General features: G+C 37.2%; 1 protein-coding gene across 1 annotated transcript in view; it reads right to left on the reverse strand.

The window, feature by feature from the left end:
* LOC137390306 (ATP-dependent DNA/RNA helicase DHX36-like) overlaps positions 1–26358 on the reverse strand; it is a 30886-nt gene that overhangs the window by 993 nt on the left and 3535 nt on the right. Inside the window, exons 3-20 of the mRNA XM_068076639.1 lie at positions 25312–25834; positions 24390–24523; positions 23778–23852; positions 20473–20568; positions 19626–19811; positions 17778–17989; positions 16963–17100; positions 14949–15051; positions 12694–12896; positions 11384–11538; positions 9928–10034; positions 9405–9503; positions 8624–8797; positions 7407–7493; positions 4629–4797; positions 3293–3371; positions 1552–1684; positions 1084–1254 (exon numbers count right to left, since the gene is read on the reverse strand). Coding sequence (XP_067932740.1) covers positions 1084–1254; positions 1552–1684; positions 3293–3371; positions 4629–4797; positions 7407–7493; positions 8624–8797; positions 9405–9503; positions 9928–10034; positions 11384–11538; positions 12694–12896; positions 14949–15051; positions 16963–17100; positions 17778–17989; positions 19626–19811; positions 20473–20568; positions 23778–23852; positions 24390–24523; positions 25312–25834 — 2844 coding nt within the window. The remainder of the gene's footprint in view (positions 1–1083; positions 1255–1551; positions 1685–3292; positions 3372–4628; positions 4798–7406; positions 7494–8623; positions 8798–9404; positions 9504–9927; positions 10035–11383; positions 11539–12693; positions 12897–14948; positions 15052–16962; positions 17101–17777; positions 17990–19625; positions 19812–20472; positions 20569–23777; positions 23853–24389; positions 24524–25311; positions 25835–26358) is intronic.

Consider the following 26358-nt stretch of genomic DNA (forward strand, 5'->3'; position numbering starts at 1 on the left):
ATATGTTAATCTTAGTAACTATAGTTACCTACAGTAACTTTAGTGTTAAGTAGTTATGATCCGCAATAAAATGTAACATTACAATATTCTATGTGCGGTGTGTACCATGGGGAGTTCTTACTTTCAAGCCAGACGTATAACATAAACGTTGAATTTAACTTTAAAATGAATTTAGCTTACTAAACACGTACTTAAAGCTAAGTTTTAGTAAGTATTTGCTACTATTTAGCTGAACTTCAACTTTCTCATCGCTAAATATTTCATCACCATCTTCCAGTTTCGTTTTCACAATAACTAATAACGAACAACGCTGAACTGAGAGAGATCGAGCATCGTATCTCTTTCATGCGTTGTGAGAGGGTTTTCGGCGAATAGCATATCGGCACCTTCATTATATCGACATATTCGGCACACTGACTGCCAAATTTTAATTCCAAGAAAATTTTGTTATTGATATTGTCGGATGAGAAAAATGTGGTGTAGCGAAGACAAAAAGACATCGTGTGTAACATTGTAGGGCAAGATAATCATATAACAGGCTCATCAGAACTCGAGGGCACACTGCAATTCATTACAAAGACCAAAACATCACAATAAATATTTTAAGTAATTACCTTTACATGTAACATTAAACATAGGCATTATATAAAACTAGGTAAACAGAAAAGCCTCAATTCTGTGTGAAACTAAACTAATTAGTAAGGTTTTTATGTTAGTTTGCCTTAAAAATGGGGGAATAAAGCTTAGCAATGAGTAGGTTAGGTGATAAATTGTCTGATAGACATCCATGGTGTAACTTATTCCAACTTATGCTAAATATAGTTTCAATTAATTTCAATTATCTTTCATTATTTGTCATTTCATTTAATGTCTACCGGCTTATTTAAATTTGCTTAGAAAACTGTCTAATGTTTCGAGAACTTTTTAATGTTGATGTTGAAAATCTCTTGGTCCTGACAAAAACTGAACATCCTGACGAATACTCAAATTTTAAATTGTATGCTGTAAGGGTGATCATAAGTTGAGGTTTGACTGTATATTGCAACACTTTATTTTATGCTTCGACTCTTTCAAGTAACTCACATTAATAAGCTCTGCGTATTTCCAGTCACACTCAAAGCTTATCCAGTCATTGACAATGACAGCTTGGTACTTGGGTACCAACTCGTCATCTCCTTTCATCTCTAGCCTTAGCTCCCCACCAAAGAACATTATGGGGAGAGCGGGCATGAGTGTACTGTCCATCACTGTCACCTAATATACATAGAATACAATGATGATAGGCCCACTTACATGTTGAGGTTCTTCATGAACAAGTCCTTACTAAGTGTGCTGCCACTGCTATGGCTTTTCGCTTTGGTGCTCAGAGCTGGATATAGTGTTTGCATGCTCGCCTTAACAAAGACATGAATTTTTTTACTGAATAAAACCTTTATACAACTAACACCCATTAAATTGCCAAAGTATGCAAAGACACAGCCTGCCAAGCAAAGTAGTAACTTTCAATATATTTTCGCAGACTTTGACTTGATAGCGACAAACTTTAATTACCGTTGAGTTGATTTTAAGAAGTTCGTAGTACATTATCCATTGGCCATGCTTCGTCAAGTCACCCTCTGAATTTACAGACTTCGGGTGAAACTTGATACCTTTCTCCGTTTTGGTGCTTAGCTTCATAATTTGCCTACAATACGCAGTCAGTGTCGTCATTAACTGGAAAGATCTCGGGTAATTTTTAGGGTAAAAGAGTTCAGCTATTGCAAAACTTATTCAACTTTCGCTCTCCTATTTTGCCTGTATCACCTGATAGAGATGAGAGCATTCACAGCTGTTACAGGATTAATCAGCTGCAAACAGTTTCACATAGTTGTCCAGTATATTTTACCACAGGGCCGTATCCTCCGATACTGCAGCTACTGCCATGGCAGTACCATTTTTGAGGCTCAAAATCCCGGAATTCACGTCATTTTTGCTTGATTTTAACACTTTGGCTGGGGAAATGACCAAAATGTCGTTTATCGGTTTCGTGGGGAAACAGCATTTATGTCGCTTTCAGTAGACGTTTATAGAGCTGCCATCTCTTAACGTTAAACAAAGGATATGAATGCTAGTAAGTTTTAAATATCATCAACAAGATATTAGTCGATAAATTAAGATATGAAACGATTATGCGAAAGGCGTTGCTTTGTGCTAAAGAAATCGCACCTCCTTGGAAAAGAATAAAAGCTGGAAATACCAGTCAACATCGGCTCGACTTTCAAAACGGTAAAATAAAATATTATTTGATCCTCCGATCGTAAGTGATTTTTGGTGTGATTAGAGTAACAATAATTCAGATGATAGAAGTGATGTAAACTTTTTAGACTTTTATTATACTTGGAATATACAGAGAAAAACGATCGTTATGGTAGCTTGCACGGCAACGTTATAGCGTTGGACTCTACCGAAAGGAATGCTTCCAAGCATTTCATACAGAGACAATTGTACATGGTTGTATGTTTTGTAATAGTAGATATGTAAATGAATGCTTATGTACAAAAGATTTTGTTCATAGAAATAAATTTAAGTTTGAGCAATGCATGTAACATGCATAGCTCAAACTTAAATCTGCTACTACTTGCTCAGTAGCCTATTATAGACTATAGTATAAGTGCATTATTTTTAACATGGTGCTCTATTAATTTTACTTTTTAACTCTACAATATTATTTAATTAAATTATTTCATAGGAGACTACTCATCTCCTACACCATTCAGCATTGTACCCGGTGATAATTCTACTTAATGCTCATGCTAGCTGTGGCCAACCCCTTTAGCAGCTCTCATTCACATTATATTTTTAATAAGCGTTGTTAAAGACAATCTCAACAAACAGTTTTATATTTAGAAAACTGGATTATAATGTCAAATTTGCTGTTAGAACATGTGCCCCCATCAGGAGCTAAGTGTGCTAGATTTGCACCATTTTGACTAGTTATACTAAAAATTTTCTCAGGGGAGAACCCCCGGAACCCCCTCCCCCCACCAAGAGGGGGCTCAGTACCCCTCTTGGACTCTCTCCGCAGTACCATTTTCAAACAGATGGATACTGCCCTGTTTTACCAACACTTTAGGTTAAGTAATTGATTTTCTGAGCTTAAAATACACGTAGATAAAACAAACACATGAGTCAGAACGTTGCTCACTATGTCTTTGTGGGAGTCGTCCACTCATAAAAATGACAAGATCAGACAAAAAAGATTCTCCAAAGTCAGCTGGTATGCAAGAAATGGGCAGTTGAGTTGAATACATACCGTTTGCCTATGCACTTGACCTTGGCCACATTTGGATAGAGGCCAGCACACACAACAGCTCTTACCAGTGACATGTTGCCTGAAACACAAGTGCTGCATTATATGCTGATACCGTTAACATATCAACATGTCTTTGTTGAAGCATTGAAATGGTGAATTGCTAACAAAACGATATCACAAATGAGCTGGGTGTGACCAGGTAAGAAGGATCCGGATTTATGTGTTCTTTGAACTCAAAAAATTATTTAAGAATGTTTAAACTGTGTGTACTCGATAAAGATAATACGTAATCACAATTGAGGTTGTCAGGGTAGTGGTAGCATCTTTGATTGTCAACCATGAGGTTGGTGATTTGAGTCCTGCTTAATGCCGATTTGACAAAAAGCTCTCAGCAAGCTTTCAACTTTAAATTGCTGGATCTTTCAGATTTAGACCATAACTTGGAGGTCCAGTGCGTGTCCCACGCTGACAATGTGTGCACATTAAAGATCCACCTCTGTCCTTCGCACATTGGGTAAGTGAAATGGCTACCTGGCTCTGTCAGACTAGGCTTGTTGCGAAATGCATCCCTTCAGGTTAATCTGACAGTTCCAGAAGTGGTAGATACTGAGAACAAGGTCACCTCTTCTCTACAATACTGCTTGACCCAAGCATGCATCGCTAAGATGCAAGTCATTGTCAATTTTGATGGACAGCCAGACAAAAATCGCACAAATGAAACAAAATTCTTGAAAGGAGTTGCAAGCAATAGATTGATGCGCTACGTGATTATAAGCAGTAGTCAACACTTGCTGTTTGAAGGACATTCATATGTGAAGGCATCAAAGAAACCAGCTGATGCTATTATTGAAGAAAAAACCAACTGGTGGTTTATAAATACGTATATGTACAGTAGGTACTCCTACAGCATTAATATTGTTTCAGGAACGTTTACGTTATAGGAGTTTTACATTATATGAACAGTAAAATACGTGTAAATTGCCTAATCTGTTCGACGATTTTTCCAAACTTACCCCTTTGGCCATACAAAAAGAAAAAATAGACTTAATGTTTTAATTTGTGGGCTGTACCGTAACTGCAGTATTATTGGTTTGCATCGACAACTTCTCTCTTTTTCGTGATCTATTTCATAGGTTTTATAGAACATGATTGCGGCAAATTTATATAACAAGTTGATTGGAATTGCCCATCTTTCAACACATCTTAAAACATATTCATAAGTGGAGGTTTGGCTGCTTGAAGTTTTTCTTGGCTATTCATTGAAGCACCACATCAGAGGACGTCTTAAGACAAGCTAGCGTTATACCTTTACAAACAATACATTTACAGCAGTTACCTGAGTTCTGATTGGCCTCTTGGTTAGTTGAAGAAGAGGAAGAAATGAATTTGAGCTTGTGTAGCAACTCAGCAAACTGTCCCTTCATCTTGTGTACCAGTGAGACAGTACTTGCGGACAGGAAATTGTCCCAACAATAGGCAGACTTGTTGCTTGCATCCTCCCAACCCTGTGTAAAACCAAATCATTAAAAATCAGATGTGGAAAGAAATCAGCATTCAAGTAAATACTACAATATACTTTCAGAGTATATTATAGACTATATACATGTATATACTATGTATAGTTGTATACAGTACATATAGTAGATCTACTGTAAAACCTCTAACTGAAGACCACCTCTATTTGAACACCACCTCTATTTGATCGCCACAATGGGAGAAGGCTTGAAAAATAGAGCGCCACCCTCTAATTGAATGCCACCTCTATTTGACCGCCACAGTAGAGCAAGGGTTGAAAAATAAAGCACCACGGTTTTCAATTAGAGGTTTTTACGGTGTATATTATAGACGTGAGGTATTATAGACCAGGCTCTTTTCAACAGCAAACCTCCTTGACACTGCCACTCATTCTACATATGAGAAATTATGTCATAGCAACCTGTAAACAAAGTGTTTATCTATACTTCGAAGGATGTCCGGTCTTTTGTCAGTCCTGCCACCCATCAGTTCAAACCCACTTTTGAACTATTATAGTTGCATAGTACTATGACATCACACTGATCACCCAATCAAACAACAACATTACAAAATATCCTTGACAAATGAACAAGTGCCTTGCTAAACTGACTCCATTGTTGTCATGTCATAGCGCCATTATGCTGAGAGTGTCAAATCTCAGCATACGAACTTACTCTGTTCTGATATTTTTTTGTAAATCAAAAATGTCGTAAATATGGGAGCAAAGATTCTTATAAGAACACAGTGTTGTATTTAATTCAATTCACAATTTACAGACTTAATGATAAATATTTCAAGTAATTATATGTAACATTAAAACAAATGCATTATATACAACTATGTGAAGATCAAATGCGAAAAGTCATATTATATGTAAGAAACTGAATAAATACAGTGATAATCCATAAAGGAGCCGTTTATTTGCTTTGACATTACACTAGAGACAGGCGTATCAAGGCGACACAGGAGACAAACAGACAGAGCATAGGTAGCGATAGAGATACAAAGACAGTCAAACTTGAACTGCATGAACTTTGAATAATATTAACCTATTAATATATTATTTTATTTTTATATTTAATATTGTGTACTTTTTCCTACTTTTCACCTTCAGACCCTCCACTCTTCCAGGCTTTCTCTGCTTTTCATCACCTTGACTGTTTTCTTACGGCAACTACTTGATGGCATAGCAGATGTTTTAAATAATTGATGTTTTATCGTGTTTCCCTCTAATTTCTCGCTCTAATTCTAAAAATCATTGCTCACTTTTTTTCCTCTGCTCCTACCAATTCTTCAGACTATTGAAAGAACATATGAAACACTTGTTTAATAATATTCAAACATTGAACTAGGTTTGGTAAACTAGACCTGCATATATACCTGTACATGAATATCTACCGATTCAAAAAACTGAAACGTTTTAAAAAGCTTCGGATGTCATATGTTGACAAACTCCTCAGAAGTTGCAGCAGATATTTGCTCAATTCTATGTGTTATCTCAAACAACCTGTATAACAAGCTGGCTGCAAATCAATGAATGAATGTTAATGATAATAATCCTCATGATAATGGATGACTACTCAAGTAAACTTACATATCAAGTAGCATACAAACACTTCTAAACTACACTCAGTCGAACTTTAACTTACTACACTACCTTTGACAAAGCTCATGAACCTTACCAAATATGCTTGATGATGTTGGAGATCTAAGTTTTCTCTCATCCCTCATATAAACTAGGATTTCAGGCTAAATAACCTTTTCACTAGTCTTTGAACAGAACGAGAGCCAGCGAATTATATGTAAGTCTGTTTATTTGCATTTCTTCCAATAGTTATTGCCATTCCATTACTACTTTCCTTGAAATTCAACTACACCTTATATACCAGCTACCAATACCTAGCCAATCCACATTACGGAACTGTCTTACGCAAGAAGCTTTCTTCCAGTACTCATAATTCTTTTCTTCCAGTACTCATAATTACTTTGCTATTCTTTATGTTATTTTTGTCTCATGATGTAATTTGCTTTGAACATTGAATTTAATTTGACCGCTGATAATAAAGTTTATATCGGTCAACCTGAAGCCTTTTAAACATTGTGACAGCGTTTGTCTCAAATCAAACTTGGTCATAATGGCTCCACCCACTATGCAGTTATATTTAAAAAGTTGTGGACAACTTATTTATAATGAATTTTAGTTGCGATCTAGATGGCTAATAAAATGCAATTTTGTGTTAAAGCTGGTTTTATAAATTGTTTGAGAATGGGAAATACGTTCTTTAACCACATCATTGGTATCCTATTTGACTCCCACGATGGTGAATCGTGATTTCATGATTTAGAAATATGTCATGAAGCCACAACATGAAATGTAAGTAACCTAAAACAGTACTCACTTGTTATTCACTAACACAAATTTTATTAAAACTGTCAGCACTGAAATTCTGATGGTAACATAGCAAAAGGTGTAATCAACCAACTGGGAGCAAAAGGGTTAAGAACTCACAACTTAATAATATCGGAATTAAAAATGAAAGTTTTCAAATAGATTATTCCCATATCTCCAAAAATACACCACCCTAGATGTCTTAGGTACCTTTATAGCGTAATAGTACATGATGAGATCACTGAACGAGTTTTGAGAAAGGCGATGTCGAATCTTGTCAACTTCCTTCACCTTGTCCTGCAAAGTAATGTGTGAATGTAAGACGAGCTCAGAAGTGGTTCATGTACAGCACATACTCTAGTGTGATACTTGACAAAGGCAGGTCCTAACTTTTCAATTTTATCAAATGATCATTCATATCAAATTTTTTCCCACTGCTACATTGCAACAATCCAGCTGCAATGACACTCGCATGAGTTATTATGTTTGATGTACTTTTCATTCTCTTTTGATTTCACACATTGAATGCATTAAATATGTAATAAATACATGTTTGTATTTATTACATATATTAATATAACAATATTAAATAATATCTTAATATTATATAATAATAAGCATACATGGGCAAGATAACCTTTTCACCAGTCTTGAATAATTAGGAAAAATGAAGTTTAGATTCCTACATCAATCATTCAGTTGTGACTAATACTTATTCTCATAGAGTCAAAAGACAGCCAGAATGGACAAACCATAAGGAGAAATGATTACGCTATGATTACAAAGCAAGATCAGAGAGAGAGATAGAAACAAGTCCCTTGTATATTAGTATAGAAAAACCAGACATTCTGTTTTGGTTGACCATCAGCAGAAGCTACTAGTTTCCTAATGATCAAATACTTGCTACATTAAAATAAACGTTAAATCAGGAAGCAAGAATACCTAGAGAGAATTTGGTCGACAATAATCTATACTGATATAACAGAGATTAACAACAACAACAAATATATATATACATTTATATGATGATCCTTTCAAATGCATTACAGTATTACACAGTTGTGACATATTCCTGCAAAAAGGAGTTGTCTCGTCTTTTGAGGCATAAATTGACATCTTCCTACATGGAATTACCTTACAGCCCACCAGCCATGTTAGTATGAGTCTTCAGAGTAAATAATCGCAAAATGCCAACGATAGATGCCATGCATTGAATAGTTTATCATGTTCTTTTATGTATACTTCAAAATGCCAAAGTAAATTATTACAAGCTGTGAAAGTCAAAATGTTCATGAAGTTATTTTGTCATTTTGTAGTCACATGACAAAATGTGACTGCAAATGTCACATCTTTATGACTCAAATTAACTGGTCTTGTCTTCTCTCTATCGACCCTCCCTCACAAGATTATATGCTGTCATAACTCACCAATGGCACCTGGAATGGATCCTTGTAGTTGAGACAAGCGGCGATAGAGAGAACCGGGTCAAGGCAGGAGAAGACAGCAGCCATGAGTACCATTTTACCTGTATGAGGGTCCAGGGGCATCTGAGCTAGATGGTAGCCAAGAGGCGTCAGTCGCTCCTCCTCATCAAGCGCATCCTAGATCAATCGGAAAACTCAAGCTATTATATTTAGTTTTTCTACTACTTAAAGGAAAGGTCAAAATATAATCGTTGCTATAATACGAGCCGTGTCCGTCTGTCGGAAACAATGCTTGGAGGTTGGTGAAAACAATGCATTGCACGGGCAGTGAGCTCAAATATTCGGCTTTAGGAAAAACATTAGGAAAAACAATTGCGCAGTACAGGAGTTGAACCCAGAAATTTAGATTAGAAGCCAAGTGTGCTACCACTACACCACTCAATCAACTTTCTACATCTAAGAATAATTGGGCACATACTTATTACACATGACGGTCCCTCACAGCGTACAGGACTGCCAGCGCACCAGTTCATGTTAAAGATAGGCAGTACTGATCTCCATCTCCTGCCTTAATCAACCTTTTCAGCGGTAACAAGCAGAGCGACTGCATGATCAACCACGTTTATACGATACAATAATCAAACAATACCATAAGGATTACATAGCCTGGGCACCCTAGACCTAGGTAATGCCGCCCTATAAGCTACCATCAAATCAAGAAGAATAGAACTATTCAATCTCAAACCAAATCTAGCAGTGAAAACTTGATGACCTCCACACTTACCAAAGTTCTGAGGAGTTGAAGGGACGACTCAATAGCCTCTAAGCTCGGTGGGTTCATGGCTTTAAGGAGGAAAGGCTGGACATACCCTTGCTTGAGCAGCTAAATGTACCAACACTCACATGAGAGCACATATTCTATTGAACTCGAAATATCAGCGCAGAGAACATGCAGTGTAAATATCCTAAACTATACCTCAGTGAACCGTAGGAATGTGGTGACAACTACACTTGAAACGTAGCCTGCACTTTGGCAAATGTTTCATTGCATGACAGCAACTAGACATGTTAAACACAGATATCCACTGGTGAATCAGCAGTCATGATTTGAATATATATGAGCTACAACACGACAGACAAAGTAAATGGTGCTCCAACATTCAACATGTTTTATGATGTTTTCATGGCATAATTTAGAGAACATTTCTGTTTGAAATGAAAGTATTGCCAATAAAGTAATATAATATAACATATAGTAAGAAATATCATCATAGCTGGAGTATTTATCTCCCCTGTCAATACCTCACCTTTACATCAAGGCAAACATTTTCAAGTCTTGACCGAACCATCTCTGGCTGTTGGTACTCCTCCAAGGAGGCCTCATGGTGTCTTGTGTAAAGGTGGTAGCAGATGCCTACAGAGACAGACGAGAGATTATTCTTTTAAAGGTTGACTTGCAACAAAATTCACTTTACAGTTATTTGGTATCAAAAGATTCACCATGTCTTACTCTGTTGTGTTGTAGGTGCCAAATATGTGGAAATGTGATTACAAGCTCTCAAAAGCTCAAAAACGAAAAGCCGCCGTAGATTGGAATCCGTTTATTCCTCTGACGTAGTCATGAAATTTGGTTATTGTCTTGTCACGTGATGTTCCCACGTGAATTGAGAGGCCAATAAAAAGCTCAATATAAACTTATCGTAGCACTAGTTTATGACAAACACTTCGGGTTTTACCGAAGATCCCGTATCAAATATAGATGCTCGCTACTTTACAGTTTTGTTTCGGTTTGGTCTAATCGGCAAGTCGTAATCGGATCATGTGACCCAATACTTCGCAAATCATTTCTGCATCACTTTTTGATTATCACAAGTGACCAACAGGCTCGTCATGATTATTAGACAATGATATGTACTCCTTCAAGCTAAGGCTAAAAAATTGAACGAATTTTTACGGTAAGTTATAAGATATCAGTGCTAAAAGTGACAGCATTACAATGACGATAAAACAGACGCGTAAGAACAATAGACATGGTTTCATTGAATGCGTGAACTATATTTGGGAAAATATTTCGACGAATAAGGTTGCATGAAAGTGTAAACAGAAACCATCTACCACAGCTACGTCACATTTGAGCCATTTTGGAAAGAGAATCCAAACTACGACAGTCTCGTGTGGATGCGATTAACTGTTTGTTTTTGAGCTTTTAAGAGCTTGTAATCACATTTCCACACATTTTGCACCTACAACACAACAGAGTAAGACATGGTGAATCTTTTCATATCAAATAACTGTAATGTGAATTTTGTTGCAAGTCAACCTTTAACTATTTGTAAAATTAGTCTTCTAAAAAAATATTTATAGAACACGAATCAAATTGATGATTTTTGAAGCTAATTGTTTCTATATGCAATTGACTTGTAATAAATAGCTGTATGACGAATGCGAGGCTAGATGAAATTGTATCAGAGTAATTAGTACTAAACCATGAAGATAGAATTTTTCACATAACTCACAGCTGCCATTGAATAAACAACTCTCCTTGAGACACTTGCAACGCAAAGAAATGTTTATCTAATTAAAACTAGGAATTCATGCAAGCAAAGAATAACTGGAATTTAAATTAAGACTAAAAATTTGAATAAAAGTTGGACTTGGACTAGAAATAACCAATCAGATCAGTTGTTTTTATAAATATAATTGAAAAGTGATTTTACAACATAGGTAATTAAGAGCGTATTTCTTAGCAAATAAATAGCTTACCAGGCTGAACTCGTCCGGCACGCCCCCTCCTCTGCCTAGCGTTAGCCTTGCTCACCCACACACTCTGTAGGCTATTCATGTTGCCTTCACTGAGGTAGCCTGTCAGCTTTATTTTGCCAGCATTGATCACGTAGACAATGTCATCAATGGTTATGCTGCAACACATAGATTGATCACATAGACAATGTCATCAATGGTTATGCTGCAAGACATAGATTGATCACATAGACAATGTCATCAATGGTTATGCTGCAAGACAGATTGATCACATAGACAATGTCATCAATGGTTATGCTGCAAGACATAGACTGATCAGATAGACAATGTCATCAATGGTTATGCTGCAAGAGGGACATGAGAAGCTTAAGACAGACAGACTTTAGGACTATGTAAATTCTGGTGGTCTGTAAGCATTGATACTGTTTGGTCACACACACACACCGACTATATGCACTACTGCCTGGTCACACATACTGACTATATGCACTACTGCCTAGTCACATATACTGACTATAGGCACTACTGTCTGGTCACACACACTGACTATATGCACTATCTGGTCACACATACTGACTATAGGCACTACTATCTGGTCACACATACTGACTATAGGCACTACTGTCTGGTCTCACACATACTGACTACAGGCAATACTGTCTGGTCTCACACATACTGACTACAGGCACTACTGTCTGGTCACACATACTGACTATATGCACTACTGTCTGGTCACACATACTGACTATAGGCACTACTGCCTGGTCACACATACTGACTATAGGCACTACTATCTGGTCACACATACTGACTGTAGGCACTACTGTCTGGTCACACATACTGACTATAGGCACTACTATCTGGTCACACATACTGACTATAGGCACTACTGCCTGGTCACACATACTGACTATAGGCACTACTATCTGGTCACACATACTGACTGTAGGCACTACTGTCTGGTCTCACACATACTGACTATAGGCACTACTATCTGGTCACACATACTGACTATAGGCACTACTATCTGGTCATACATACTGACTATAGGCACTACTGTCTGGTCTCACACATACTGACTATAGGCACTGCTGACTGGTCACACATCTGACTTGAGCATTCTTCTGGCTAACAACATTGAACAGAAATACATTGCTCTTCAAATCTTTGCGCTGGTTATGGAGTCTCACATGGTTAGTTTACACACCAAACTAGCTACTAAAGGTATAACAAAAACATCAATTGGAGAGGCCACAGCAATAATCACAGAAGCATTGACGAGTACAGTTTATCATTAGCCATATCTGACCTACCTGGTTTCAGCGATGTTGGTAGCCAGGACTATCTTCCTGACACCTGCAGGGGAGCGTAGGAATACACCTTTCTGCTCCCTGGTTGGCATGAGAGAATGAAGAGGTATGATGTTGGTACACATATTACTCAGTGAAGATGAGATTATCTTATTCACATCACTTATATCTGACCAGCCAGGCAAGAATACTAGTATAGCTCCTTCCTAGAGAGCATAGAAATAACAACAGGAATAAACTTAAAACCAACAATAGATTATGCAGAATATACAAAAAATAATCATAGATAAAACACAAAAATAAAAAGAAATATACAAAGACAAATAGCAGTAGAGGAAAAAAATTGGAGCCTCCCTTAAGTTTTAAACTCTAGTTACCAAACTGAGACCAGGTTAGCTTTGGTTTCAGAAATACTTGACTAGTACAAACTGAGTTACTTTTAAATAATCAAAGAAAAAAATTAATGGTTACAGGAGAATAAAATAGATTTACTGGTTTTAATTTCCCAGCTCACTTAAATTCATTCATCTCATCAGATGTTGAGTTGATAAACTCTCAATCAATTACCAAAGGTATTCCACATACAGACTCAGATATTTATCTTTCCTCACCACACAAGACAGAACTCAACTTTCTCAACACACAAGACAGAACTCAACTCTCTCTGGATTAATTTCTTTAAGAAAGGGTAAGGAGAGTAAGTCATACTGCATCATGATCAATCAGTGGACAGTCTTTGCAAAATGTGGAAAAACCAACCTAGCATCAAAAAAAAGGGTTTTTAAAAGATAATTTACGAAATTATCCCATTTTTAATATTTGTAAGTGCATCAAAGTTAAAATGAGAATTTTACAAATCTTAAAAAATTTGACTTTTTCATTAGATTTGAAGTGAAACTAAACATAAATTTGTTTCTCTTAGACTGCAATTTATCAAATCATACGGACAATGCCTTTTAATTACTGCTTATTATTATTTATATCTTTAAACTCATTATAAAATTCTACATGTTTTAGTAAAATAATACTTATGCATGTTTCACCAGAACAACTAAAAACTGATCTGTTATAAACTTGGCGAATATCTGAAATGGTAAAACGGAGCCACAACATTCCTGGCTATTACAGCAGGCACAGTAGACCAAAATTTCTCATCAATGAAGATGAGTCTGTGTCAGAACACCTCCTTTCGCAAGTGTTAAAATTTCATCACATTACTAATATTTGCCAACCAAAGACTGAGAGCTACGAAACCATCAAGCGTGACCAACTATCTGATTGGTAGTGGTTATGTTCAAAGGCTATTAAAAAACTAAAGTTAGGTTTTGCAAGCAAAAAAATTTTGTTGACCATTTTGGTTTATGGGTCATTGGGACATGGCACTATGGGCATGAACATGGAGATTATTGTAAGGGTTTGATTGTAGAGGTTTGACTGCAGAGGTTTGACCGTAGAAGTTTGACTGTAGAGGTTTGGCTGGATAAGTTTGACTATAGAGGATTTACTGTAGAGGTTTGACTGCAGAGGTTTGACTATAGAGGTTTGGCTGTAGAGGTTTGACCGTAGAGGTTTGACTATAGAGGATTTACTGTAGAGGTTTGACTGCAGAGGTTTGACCGCAGAGGTTTGACCGCAGTGGTTTGACCGCAGAAGTTTGACTGTAGAGGTTTGACTGCAGAAGTTTGACTGCAGAAGTTTGACTGCAGAAGTTTGACTGCAGAGGTTTGACTGTAGAGGTTTGACTGTAGAGGTTTGACCGCAGAGGTTTGACCGCAGACGTTTGACCTTAGAGGTTTGACCTTAGAGGTTTGACCGTAGGGGTTTGACTGTAGAGGTTTGACTATAGATGTTTGACTGCAGAGGTCTGACTGTAGTGATTTGACTGTAGAGGTTTGACTGTAGAGGTTTGACTGCAGTGGTTTGGCTGTAGAGGTTTGGCTGTAGAGGTTTGGCTGTAGAGGTTTGACTGTAGTGGTTTGACTGTAGAGGTTTGACTGTAGAGGTTTGACTGTAGAGGTTTGACTGCAGAGGTTTGACTGCAGAGGTCTGACTGTAGTGATTTGACTGTAGAGGTTTGACTGTAAAGGTTTGACTGCAGTGGTTTGACAGTAGAGGTTTGGCTGTAGTGGTTTGACTGTAGAGGTTTGACTGTAGAGGTTTGACTGTAGAGGTTTGACTGTAGAGGTTTGACTGCAGAGGTTTGACTGTAGAGGTTTGACTGTAGAGGTTTAACTATAAATGATATAAATGTGACTTACTGGCTTCATCCGACAAATATGCTTGATGAGTTCAGCAACAAGTTTTGGGTGGATCTTGTTGTGATCCATTTCCAGTATATTCTCTGTCGCCTTATCGCTCAGACTACAATTAAGAAACATCTCCATAGACCAAAATCAGGTTTGTAGCAAAATAATACATAAGGAAATTTGATAAAGACTCACACAGATTCAAACCTTAACTCACAATTATCTTTACGTATGATATAAAATTTGACAAATACTTGTCCAGACATGCCATGAACATTCTGTCATATGATGTCAAAAACTCCCGGAAACACTACAGTTGTGTAAATCAAAACAAAAACAGGTAAACACGAAAAATAACACGTAAAAATATTAAAATGCAAAGATATAGAAATTGTGTTTATTTAAAGTATATCTAGTGTAAGTTAGAGTAAGTCGCCCCGCTATTTCTAACATTTACTCTATAACCAGTGTTGAGCTAGCACTGTCATTCACTTGTTTCCATGACGATGTATCAATAAAAGCTTATTTTCACTGAATACTGCCTTTAAATTTAGTTTTTACATATTATATAATGAATTATTCTAAATGCTATGCATAATAGCTCGAAGTAATTATTATTATTTCTAGGCTTTATAACTAATTACACAAAAGAAAATTATTACAAGAATATTCGCTAGAATGGTTTTAGATAGAAATTAACTTTATCTACAAACGATTCAATATCAATTATTTTAAGAACTAACAATGCTACTAGCTCATGACAAACACTACAGTGCATTCGTGTGAGATAAAATATGCTCAATGCGCATTTAACGCTGGAAGAGCAATTTCTTACGTAATACAAAAGCAGTTTATATAATAGATATTAGATAGATGCTAACTTTATTCACACCGAGCAATGCTGCTTAAAGAAAATTAGACCGTGAGATAAAAACAAAAACAATAAGGATCTTGACAATAAGAAAGATTTCATAGCCTGAGCATCTTACACCAGCACAATGTTGTCTTCCCATCAGAACAGATAAACTTTATATGACACTAAAATAAGGAGCCTGAAGAACACTTCCAACGCATGATGGGTTACTTTACAAGCAACAACAATCCAAATAGAACAGCTGATAGATGAGCGATTTTTTCAAGTCAATATGCTCGCTGTTCAAGAAACAACTTGAGATATTTACACCAACGGGCAAGTAAAATAATTATCCACATACACCGGTAAAAGAAACGCAGTGAGTTGGAGGATGCTCATGAAAATTTTTACCATCGTTGCTGTTTCAGCTGATTTACCTAGCTAAACAGTTTTTCGAACGAAAAAGCGCACAAAAAAGGATGGAAAATACAAAAACACTGTGCTACATTGTTTGAGATGTTTGAATGCCAAAAAGTATGTAAAGATTATTGGATATCGATTGAGCGGTTAAGGCGAAAGGGGGTCACAATAATTCCTTGATTAACATCAGTTACTCATCGCCATTACCTAAGATGACTGTCCCTAAGCCATGTCCTCAGCCATTACCTGATGTGATTGTCCCTAAGCCATGTCCTCAGTCATTACCTGATGTGACTGTCCCTAAGCCATGTCCTCAGTCATTACCTGTTGTGACTGTCCCTAAGCCATGTCCTCAGTCATTACCTGAGGTGACTGTCCCTAAACCATATCCTCAGTCATTACCTGAGGTGACTGTCACTAAGCCATGTCCTCAGTCATTACTTGTTGTGACTGTCCCTAAGCCATGTCCTCAGTCATTACCTGTTGTGACTGTCCCTAAACCATGTCCTCAGTCATTACCTGAGGTGACTGTCCCTAAGCCATGTCCTCAGTCATTATCTGTTGTAACTGTCCCTAAGCCATGTCCTCAGTCATTACCTGTTGTGACTGTCCCTAAGTCATGTCCTCAGTCATTACCTGATGTGACTGTCCCTAAGCCATGTCTTCAGTCATTACCTGAGGTGACTGTCCCTAAGCCATGTCCTCAGTCATTACCTGATGTGACTGTCCCTAAGCCATGTCCTCAGTCATTACCTGAGGTGACTGTCCCTAAGCCATGTCCTCAGTTTCTCCAAATCAGCCTTCTCCTCTTCTTTTTGTTTGCGGTTGTAACGGCTCCAAGAGGGACCTGCTCCCTTTAGAGAAATACGAGGGCCATCAGCAGCGTTGTACCTACCAGAACATCGGCAGCATTTTACCTACCAGAACATCGGCAGCAATGTACCTACCAGAATGTTAATAAGCATTATATTGACTGAGAGTAGATATTTTTCTGCATCATTATTGTAACTCATCGTTAGTTTACATAATACGTAAACAACTGAATGTAACAACAGAACCCATCATTTGTTTTACAAAGCCTCAATAAAGTTGCCCTTTTTAAATTGCAAACTATAGGCATTAGCAGCGGTGGTTATGCGCGTCCCACCCAACTAGAGCTGAGCAACTTTCAAACACTCTAAAACCTAAGATTCAATGGTAACTATTGTTTAGCAAAAAATAACACTCATAATTCATATGGCCATAACTGATAGAGGAATGGGACTTCATCTATATAGGAATGACTAAGGCTGCCATGTTCAATAACCTAAGTAACCGCGTCACACCGGCAACCAAAATGTAGCTAAGGGCATGCCTAGCAGAGGCCATAATACGTAGGTTATGTCTAACAGTGTCCATAATATACATGAGCGAACCTAACAGTGTCCATAATATACATGGGCGCAACTAACAATGTCTATAATATACATGGGTGTACGTAACAGTGTCCATAATACACATGGGCGTACCTAACAGTGTCCATAATATACATGGGCATACCTAAGTGTCCATAATATACATGGGCGTACCTAACAGTGTCCATAATATCCTCCAAGTAGTATTCAGTCACAGGAAATGTGAATCCAGGAATATTAAACATGGCGGCATTGTAGAAGTACTCCGAGAAATTCTCGGCATTCAGAGTAGCGCTCATCAGTATGACCTTGAGGTCAGGTCTGGACGGCAACAAGTCTCGTAGCAATATGAGCAAGAAATCTGTCTGTATGTCTCTCTCGTGAACCTCAAAAAATAAGACTTAACACAATGGACCAAGTTGTTTTACACTCACAAGACGATAAGTAATATGAATTTCGTACGAGTCCAGCAGACAATGCTGATAAGGTCTTATACGGTAGCTATGAAGTAGCCCCTGCTCGCAAATCTACTCTAATGTCATATAGGAAAATCTGCTGACCTATTATTAATCTGCTGACCGCAGGCTTTGTCCGATTTGTCAGCTTTTTGGAATTTAGTAAATGTTTTACTTTAAAATTTTAGATAAACTAGTATTTTTATCAAGTAGTTACTCAAAAGAATTTAAGGCTTTTCAAGAAATCAACTGTTTATGAAGTGACATAAAGTTACAAAGAGTTGACATACTTCTTGCTTCGGAGATTAGCAACAGTTTGGTTTTAGTTTTATTTTACAACCAGTCAAAATATTGTTTAATGTCTGTTACGTGATTTTCAGGAGCTCTTTTGAACTGGACAGCATCTGCTTTGCCTCTTGTGTGAACCGAATGCTTTTAATCAACTAATAGTGAAATATAAAGTAACTTACTTTTTCCATAGCAAGTTAATATTTATATTATATTATTTTATATATTATATTATATACGCTGAAAGATCCGTGCGCTGTGAGAGACCATCAGGTGTAATAAGTATGTGCACAATTATTCATAGATTCAATTATTGTATTATTGTAGGATGCGTAAAGCGTGGTCTAGTAGTGCTGTTGGCAGCGCAGTTGGCTGCGAAACAAAATGTCTGAGTTTATTGCCGTGCCAGGTAAACTTTTCTTAACGTTCTTAAAATGGCTTTGGAGAGACGGACGGACACGGCTCTTATTATAGCAAACGTTGCAGTAAAGATTTTAGGTCAATATATTCATATTAAATGATTTATTTCTGCAAAATTTGTTAACATCTAAATATCAATTTGAATCTCCTTAGCACGGACCGAGTTAATCAGCAATTAGATTAGATGCTGCCAATATCTAATGGTCTATACCCAAGCTACAGCCTTGACAAATAGCGTATTACCTTTGTCTATATGTATAAATCTCAGTGTTTGTCTGTCCCACGTGTGTCCAATTATAGCGATCAAGTTATAGGAATGAAAAATCCACTTTGTGCTGGAATTGAGCTCGGAACCTCCTGTTCTACAGACAGGCGTGTTAACCGCGATGCTACACTGTCCTTGCCATACCATGGAATAATTATGCACATACTTATGCAGAGCTTGTGAAAATACTATTACTTACCACTAGGACACTTGAAGATCATAAATGCGTAAGAGACCATGATGCGTAGCGCAACGATTATAAGCACAATTATAAGCCCAAGATGGCTTCACACTGATGGACACAGCTCTTGTGATAGTAAAGATTTAAGTTACTAGCTTATGTTACTAGCTTATGTTACTTAAATTCATTGGGGAAAGAAATTTTCTGTACAAAAACGTTTTTATTACCTGTGCAACTCCGAGCATTCATCTAGTCTAGTTATATCAAAAGCAGGAAATAATAAAGGCAAATATTCTATAAACATGGTAGCCATAATAGATGAATCAAACTTCTTCTACATGCACAGTTTGCATACGTAAGTCAAATTACAAAACTATAGCTTAGCTCATTCATAAACATTTCTATAGAAATACCTCATCAACAATGACATGTGAGTAATTGGTTAGATGCTTATTATGAGTGAGTATTCTAAGAAGAATTCCAGTTGTGCAGTAGGTGATGGAACCATAACTCCTAGGAAGGGAATGAGACAGCCTGATGCTGTAACCAACGCTGGCACCCAAACTTTCACCTCTCTCTTCTGCTACTCTTTCAGCCACCTGTTAACAGTAACTCTGAATAGAGTATTTAAACCAGTTTTCCCAGCAGTAAGTAAATATCTTAGTTGTTGATAAAGATATGATCACAAACGCCATTTCAACGCAGCTGCTGAAAGCGATAATTTGAAGGCAGTCAAATAAATCTGCGTTTGAAGACTTATTAGAAATTCTCTCATCAATCTTATAATAAATAAATCAAAAGGAACTGATAGTTGACAATGTACAACTTTTGTTATCATATAAAAAATTATAAAACTAATGAGAAAGTAAGCGGTGGTGAAACATTGTGCAAACACAGAAAATGACCGACAGATGAAATGACTTGACTCTGAGCATGCATACAAAATGGCCATAAGACTAAATGGATTATAGCCCATGTAAATGAGTCTACATACTAAATTGGACACCTTATAACATAACACTTTGGACACCTTATAACATAACACTTTGGACACCTTATAACATAACACTTAGGCAACCCTACAGAAGCTGCCACAATAAAAACTGGACTGTAACAGCTCTATACAGAAATGGCTACCAGATGAAGTGGTCAACACCCATATAAACCTACAGAAATGGCTACCAGATGAAGTGGTCAACACCCATATAAACATACAGAAATGGCTGCCAGATAAAGTGGTTAACACTCAGTCAAACTTACAGAAATAGCACTGATCCTCCTAGGCTGGGTGCAGATGACGTGGCAAGTTGAGCCCTGGTTCTTTGTGATATGATCATCAAGGATGAACTGGGGCACCTGCAAAGCATCAAGACAGCAGTAGTCAGCATATTCTCCGCTAACTATAGCCCAGCCAATATAGTGAGCAACCATACATATTTAGAGTTGCCAAAGTTAAAAATAAAATTCACAAAATTTTACAACATCACCTATATTTACCGAAAATGTTGGTAACCAAGAGAGATACAGTTAAATTACTACTGATACTCATCCTGCTAAATGTAAGAACACAAAGATGTAAGGACACCAAGGTTAAACTCTGCAATCAACTATCGCAAAGAGAGTTTAAAAAATCTGCAAACTGTCATTAGAGATACGACAACCATGGAAAAACTAGGGGCTAGTGAGACTTGGACCTGAATCAGCTGCGCCATCAACAAAGCTCTCTCTAATGCAAATGCAAAATGTGCAATGTTAAACATATCGATAAATCTAAAAATGTTGCTTTGGAAATTCTTTATTGTCACCTCACTCAACATTACTCAGGACTCAACCACAGCCTAGTTACAGTTAAGTTATCTTGCTTGGTTTGTAGGGCAGTTAGGAGATACTTTGCCTATTGCTCAAGTAACCTACATGTGAACCCATTCATGTTACATTTTAACTAAAGAAACCTTTAAGGATACGTAATGCATAGCAGCTAGTGAACCATGTAAAGAGACAGGAAGTATTATAGCTAGTGAACATGTGAGGAGACAGGAAGTATTATATCTAGTGAAACATGTGAGGAGACAGGAAGTATTATATCTAGTGAAACATGTGAGGAGACAGGAAGTATTATATCTAGTGAAACATGTGAAGAGACAGGAAGTATTATATCTAGTGAAACATGTGAGGAGACAGGAAGTATTATATCTAGTGAAACATGTGAGGAGACAGGAAGTATTATATCTAGTGAAACATGTGAAGAGACAGGAAGTATTATATCTAGTGAAACATGTCAGGAGACAGGAAGTGTTATATCTAGTGAAACATGTCAGGAGACAGGAAGTATTATATCTAGTGAAACATGTGAGGAGACAGGAAGTATTATATCTAGTGAAACATGTGAGGAGACAGGAAGTATTATATCTAGTAAACATGTGAGGAGACAGGAAGTATTATATCTAGTCAAAAATGTGAAGAGACAGCAAGTAGTTTACCTAGTAAAACATGCGAGGAGACAGGAAGTATTATATCTAGTAAAACATGAGAGGAGACAGGAAGTATTATATCTAGTGAAACATGTGAGGAGACAGGAAGTAGTTTACCTAGTAAAACATGCGAGGAGACAGGAAGTATTATATCTAGTAAAACATGAGAGGAGACAGGAAGTATTATATCTAGTAAAACATGAGAGGAGACAGGAAGTATTATATCTAGTAAAACATGTGAGGAGACAGGAAGTATTATATCTAGTAAAACATGAGAGGAGAAAGGAAGTATTATATCTACCCTAGGACACTTATGTATTCGCGGCATCTAACTTTTGCGTTTTCGCGGCAACATCCTCTCGCAAAAATTTCATGAGCGAAACAAACTATCACAACGAACGAGCGAAAACGCGAAATTAAATGGCTTTGTTCATTGATATTCACAATAAAATCGTCATATTAGAAATGCAGGCAATTTTCGTGTGTGGTTGGCTCATTGGGCAATTTTTGCTAAACTCATTATAGCTAATACACCGACTGAGCAGCATGGCAAAACAAATTAAGATAATGAGTTTTTTGGAAAAGCCTAGACAAATGAGGAAGATGATGATATTAGTTTAGTCATTGAATATGTAACTGATGAGGATGACAGTCTGGTAGGGAAAGTCATAAAATTGAATAATAATTATTGTGGTGATGAATTTTATTACCAACCAAAAGCAATAACAACCCGGAGCCATGGCCACCGCGGCACCGCGTGCTATAAATACTTGAATTCTAATATTGGTACCACATCAGTCACTGCGGCAGGGACCTTGACGTCATTGATAGTCCAGAAGACAAATGGCAGCAAGCGATCAAATTGCATTATTGATGTCGATTACACATTCCTACCTGCGGTTCACAAATACAAACTACCGTACTTTTCGGACTATTAGCCGCTACTTTTTTCTGATGATTTAAGCCATGCGGCTTATATAAGGGTGCAGCTAATCTGTGGCTTTTTCTTTCACCGCTAGGGCGAACTAACGGGAATCTCCAATTAGTGCGCTTCTAGCGGTGAAAGAAAATACGAAACAATGCCTCACGGTACTGTCCCGCTAGGCACTAAGTTAAAAAGAGTCGGATAATACGAAACTTTGCGGTCCTGCACTGTTCCACTTTAAATGGCAAAGTTGCTGCCACGTTAAAAAGCAGTCTTTAGTTCTGCGGCCTATACTAAGGTGCGGCTTATGTATTGTTTTATTATCGTTTTTTGGAAAATAAAGCCGATGCAGCTTATATAGAGGTGCGGTTTATAGTCCGAAAAGTACGGTAGTCCCAAATAGAAAAATATTTCGTACCAGTGAACTGGACCTGAGGAATCTAATGTTTGTTCCACTGCATTTATTTTCACATCACTATATTTTCGCACTCATCAAAGCTGCGAAATTAAGTTGCAGCAAAATTTTACTCTGTATGCTACTCGCGAAACTAAATACTAGCGAAATATAAGTGTCCTAGGGTAGTAAAACATGTGAGGAAACAGGAAGTATTATATCTAGTAAAACATGAGAGGAGACAGGAAGTATTATATCTAGTGAAACATGTGAGGAGACAGGAAGTATTATATCTAGTGAAACATGTGAGGAGACAGGAAGTATTATATCTAGTAAAACATGAGAGGAGACAGGAAGTATTATATCTAGTGAAACATGTGAGGAGACAGGAAGTATTATATCTAGTAAAACATGAGAGGAGACAGGAAGTATTATATCTAGTGAAACATGTGAGGAGACAGGAAGTATAATATCTAGTGAAACATGTGAGGAGACAGGAAGTATTATATCTAGTAAAACATGAGAGGAGACAGGAAGTATTATATCTAGTGAAACATGTGAGGAGACAGGAAGTATTATATCTAGTGAAACATGTGAGGAGACAGGAAGTATTATATCTAGTAAAACATGAGAGGAGACAGGAAGTATTATATCTAGTGAAACATGCGAGGAGACAGGAAGTATTATATCTAGTAAAACATGTGAGGAGACAGCAAGTATTATATCTAGTGAAACACGTGAGGAGACAGGAAGTATTGAAGCTCATAAATCTTACCTGAGTTGTCTTCCCACATCCAGTCTCTCCACTAATCACAACGACCTGGTTATCTCTAATCACCTCCAAGACTTGCTAAGAAAGTATGAATATTATATGAGCTTTTCAGTTCCATGTTCATTCACAAGATAGAGACAGAAGGAGAAGAACAGCAGACAATGCTTTCATTCTTACCAGATGATGCCAGATTTACTTAAACCCAACAACTGCTAGCATTACTAGAAAGACAATAATGTCAGCAAACATTTTATCAAATAAGAATATACATCACAGTCAGAAGAGATTTGATTATCTGACATCTACTAAATGAGAATTCTTACAACAGTCTGCGATACTCTGAAAAGTGTATTTGCAAAGAGAGCTGTCTTCCAATGGGCTAAATTAAAACTTCATATTAGCACCCACCATGCTGCCTTCAAACGCCGAGCCTTTAAAGCAAACAGTAGCAAATCAAATAAAAACAAAATCAAAGAACGGAGCAAGTAGTACTTTTTTGTCATTGCAAGTCAATAGGCAATAAGATGGACATGCGGGCTACTCAGTTAGTTAGGCAATAAGATGGACATTCGGGTTACTCAGTTAGTTAGCCAATGGCCAGCAGTCCTCACTCACATCTTGCATTTGATATGAAGGTAACATCTTCCGGAAATCCAACAGAGGGCAGCCTTGGGTATTGCGATCGATCAATTCATCCTTGAGGACTTTATTTCTCACGGGATCATCTCTGAGACGACTCGCCAACATTTCTGTGAAAATCAAAAGCATAGATACTATTAGAAGTTGACTGTAGAAATCATATGTGCTTCTGGCAATAGAAAGCTGACAAGAGATTCCCTCAAGTGGAATAAGTGAACCTTATGCAGTAAGTCATTCTGCAGACTGTTTCATTGCACGTAAGCAACTCATAGTGTAAATGGATTAGCTGTGACGCACAGTTGTCGTCACAGAAGATAAACAAAGCAAAAATTTCTATATTTTACAAGCAGTACTGAAAAATTATATAGAAGTGCATGAAATGTGAAGGTTGAATGTTGCATTGAAATAAGTTTTTAAAAATGTCATTTTAGAAGTTTTCAAAACACAAAATATAAGCTTTACATTTGCAGATCACCATTAGAGTTTAAAAAATATTGTGTAAAGGTGAAAAGAGATACAGGTGGCAAAAACACAAGCAGCGAAAAGGACAAGCAGCGAAAAGGACAAGTAGCGAAAGAAACAAGCAGCGAAAGAGGCAAGCAGCAAAAGAGACACTCGGCCAAAGGGATAAAGAAGCTAGCAAGAGGAAAGTAGTTAAATTTGTACTATTGAGTTTTGATTGATCAAAACTTTCTACAGCTATATTGATCACTAGAACTTTCTATGGCTTCTATGTTATAACAATTAAGTCACTTGCCGACAAACAACCTCGTTTAGTAAATCTGAGGTGCTTGTGATTGCAGTGATCGCTTGTTCAAGTGTCTTCAAAAAGCGAATCAAGTACTAGTAAACAACCACATTCACTATTATAACTTAGTATCCTTAAAAATGTTCTTACCCTCAGAAGTAGGGTGAAAGTGAACGCTTGTGTCCTCAGTCTTAAATTCATCAGTTGTTTCATCATCAAGTAAACTTATGATGTCATCATCAGATGAAAGCTCAGTCTTAACATTTGCTTGACCTTCTGCAGATTTGTATTTGCCTTGAAGAGATTTCTGGTCAATTAACTCCAAAACGTGTGATCGAGGATCTTTTGACGTACCGCGAGCTGATTTATGGTCCTGAGACCAGTTAGAAGGTGACTTAGAACGGGTACTAAAATTTTTCTGATAATTGTCTGGCCCGTGATCATGTGACTGGTGACCCTGTGCATGGTGATCATGAGACCTATGATCAGATGGTCTGTATTCATGTGACCTATGGTTATATGGCTTGTGATCTCTCCACCGAGATGAATGTTGTGAGGCTGAAGACGATGAACTCCAGGCTGAAGAGCTCGGAGCAGAGTCATTCCTGCCGTGATTATGCAAAACTTTCTCGATATTCTCCACTGACTGCTCATCCAGCGTAACGTGCAGCCTCTAAAGACAACATAAGAGTCCTTCGTTTAGGTTATTACAAAATGAATAATCACAATATATTAGGTTAGTTATCTGACCACGACTCATTGTTCAAGCTATAGGCATTACAGTGCCTTTTTATTTGTTTTTTTGTGGCACCATATGTAAAACTTTTTTGTTAGGAAAATGATGACTGCCCGATAAAAATGTATGCCTATACTATATATAATAAAAAACACTGACTGATATATATATATAAAAAAATTTGTCTGTCGACTGTTATTTTTTGTTGTAGTGCAGGATATAGCGATCAAGTTATAGGAACGAATAATCTGTTTCACACTGAATTTGAACTCAAAACCTCCAGTTCTGCAGACCGGCGTGATATCCACTAGGCCAAGCGGCTACATTACCATGCAATGGAATAATTCTGATTATACCCGGTTACACCTGATTGCAGCAACGTTCTTGCAATTTCAAATTTTGCTAAGTGTCATTTTTTTTGATTGACTCAATAAGAGACAGCAATTAAAATTGAATTGGAA

This window comes from Watersipora subatra, chromosome 3, assembly GCF_963576615.1.
Source record: "Watersipora subatra chromosome 3, tzWatSuba1.1, whole genome shotgun sequence".
Classification (NCBI taxonomy): Eukaryota; Metazoa; Bryozoa; class Gymnolaemata; order Cheilostomatida; family Watersiporidae; genus Watersipora; species Watersipora subatra.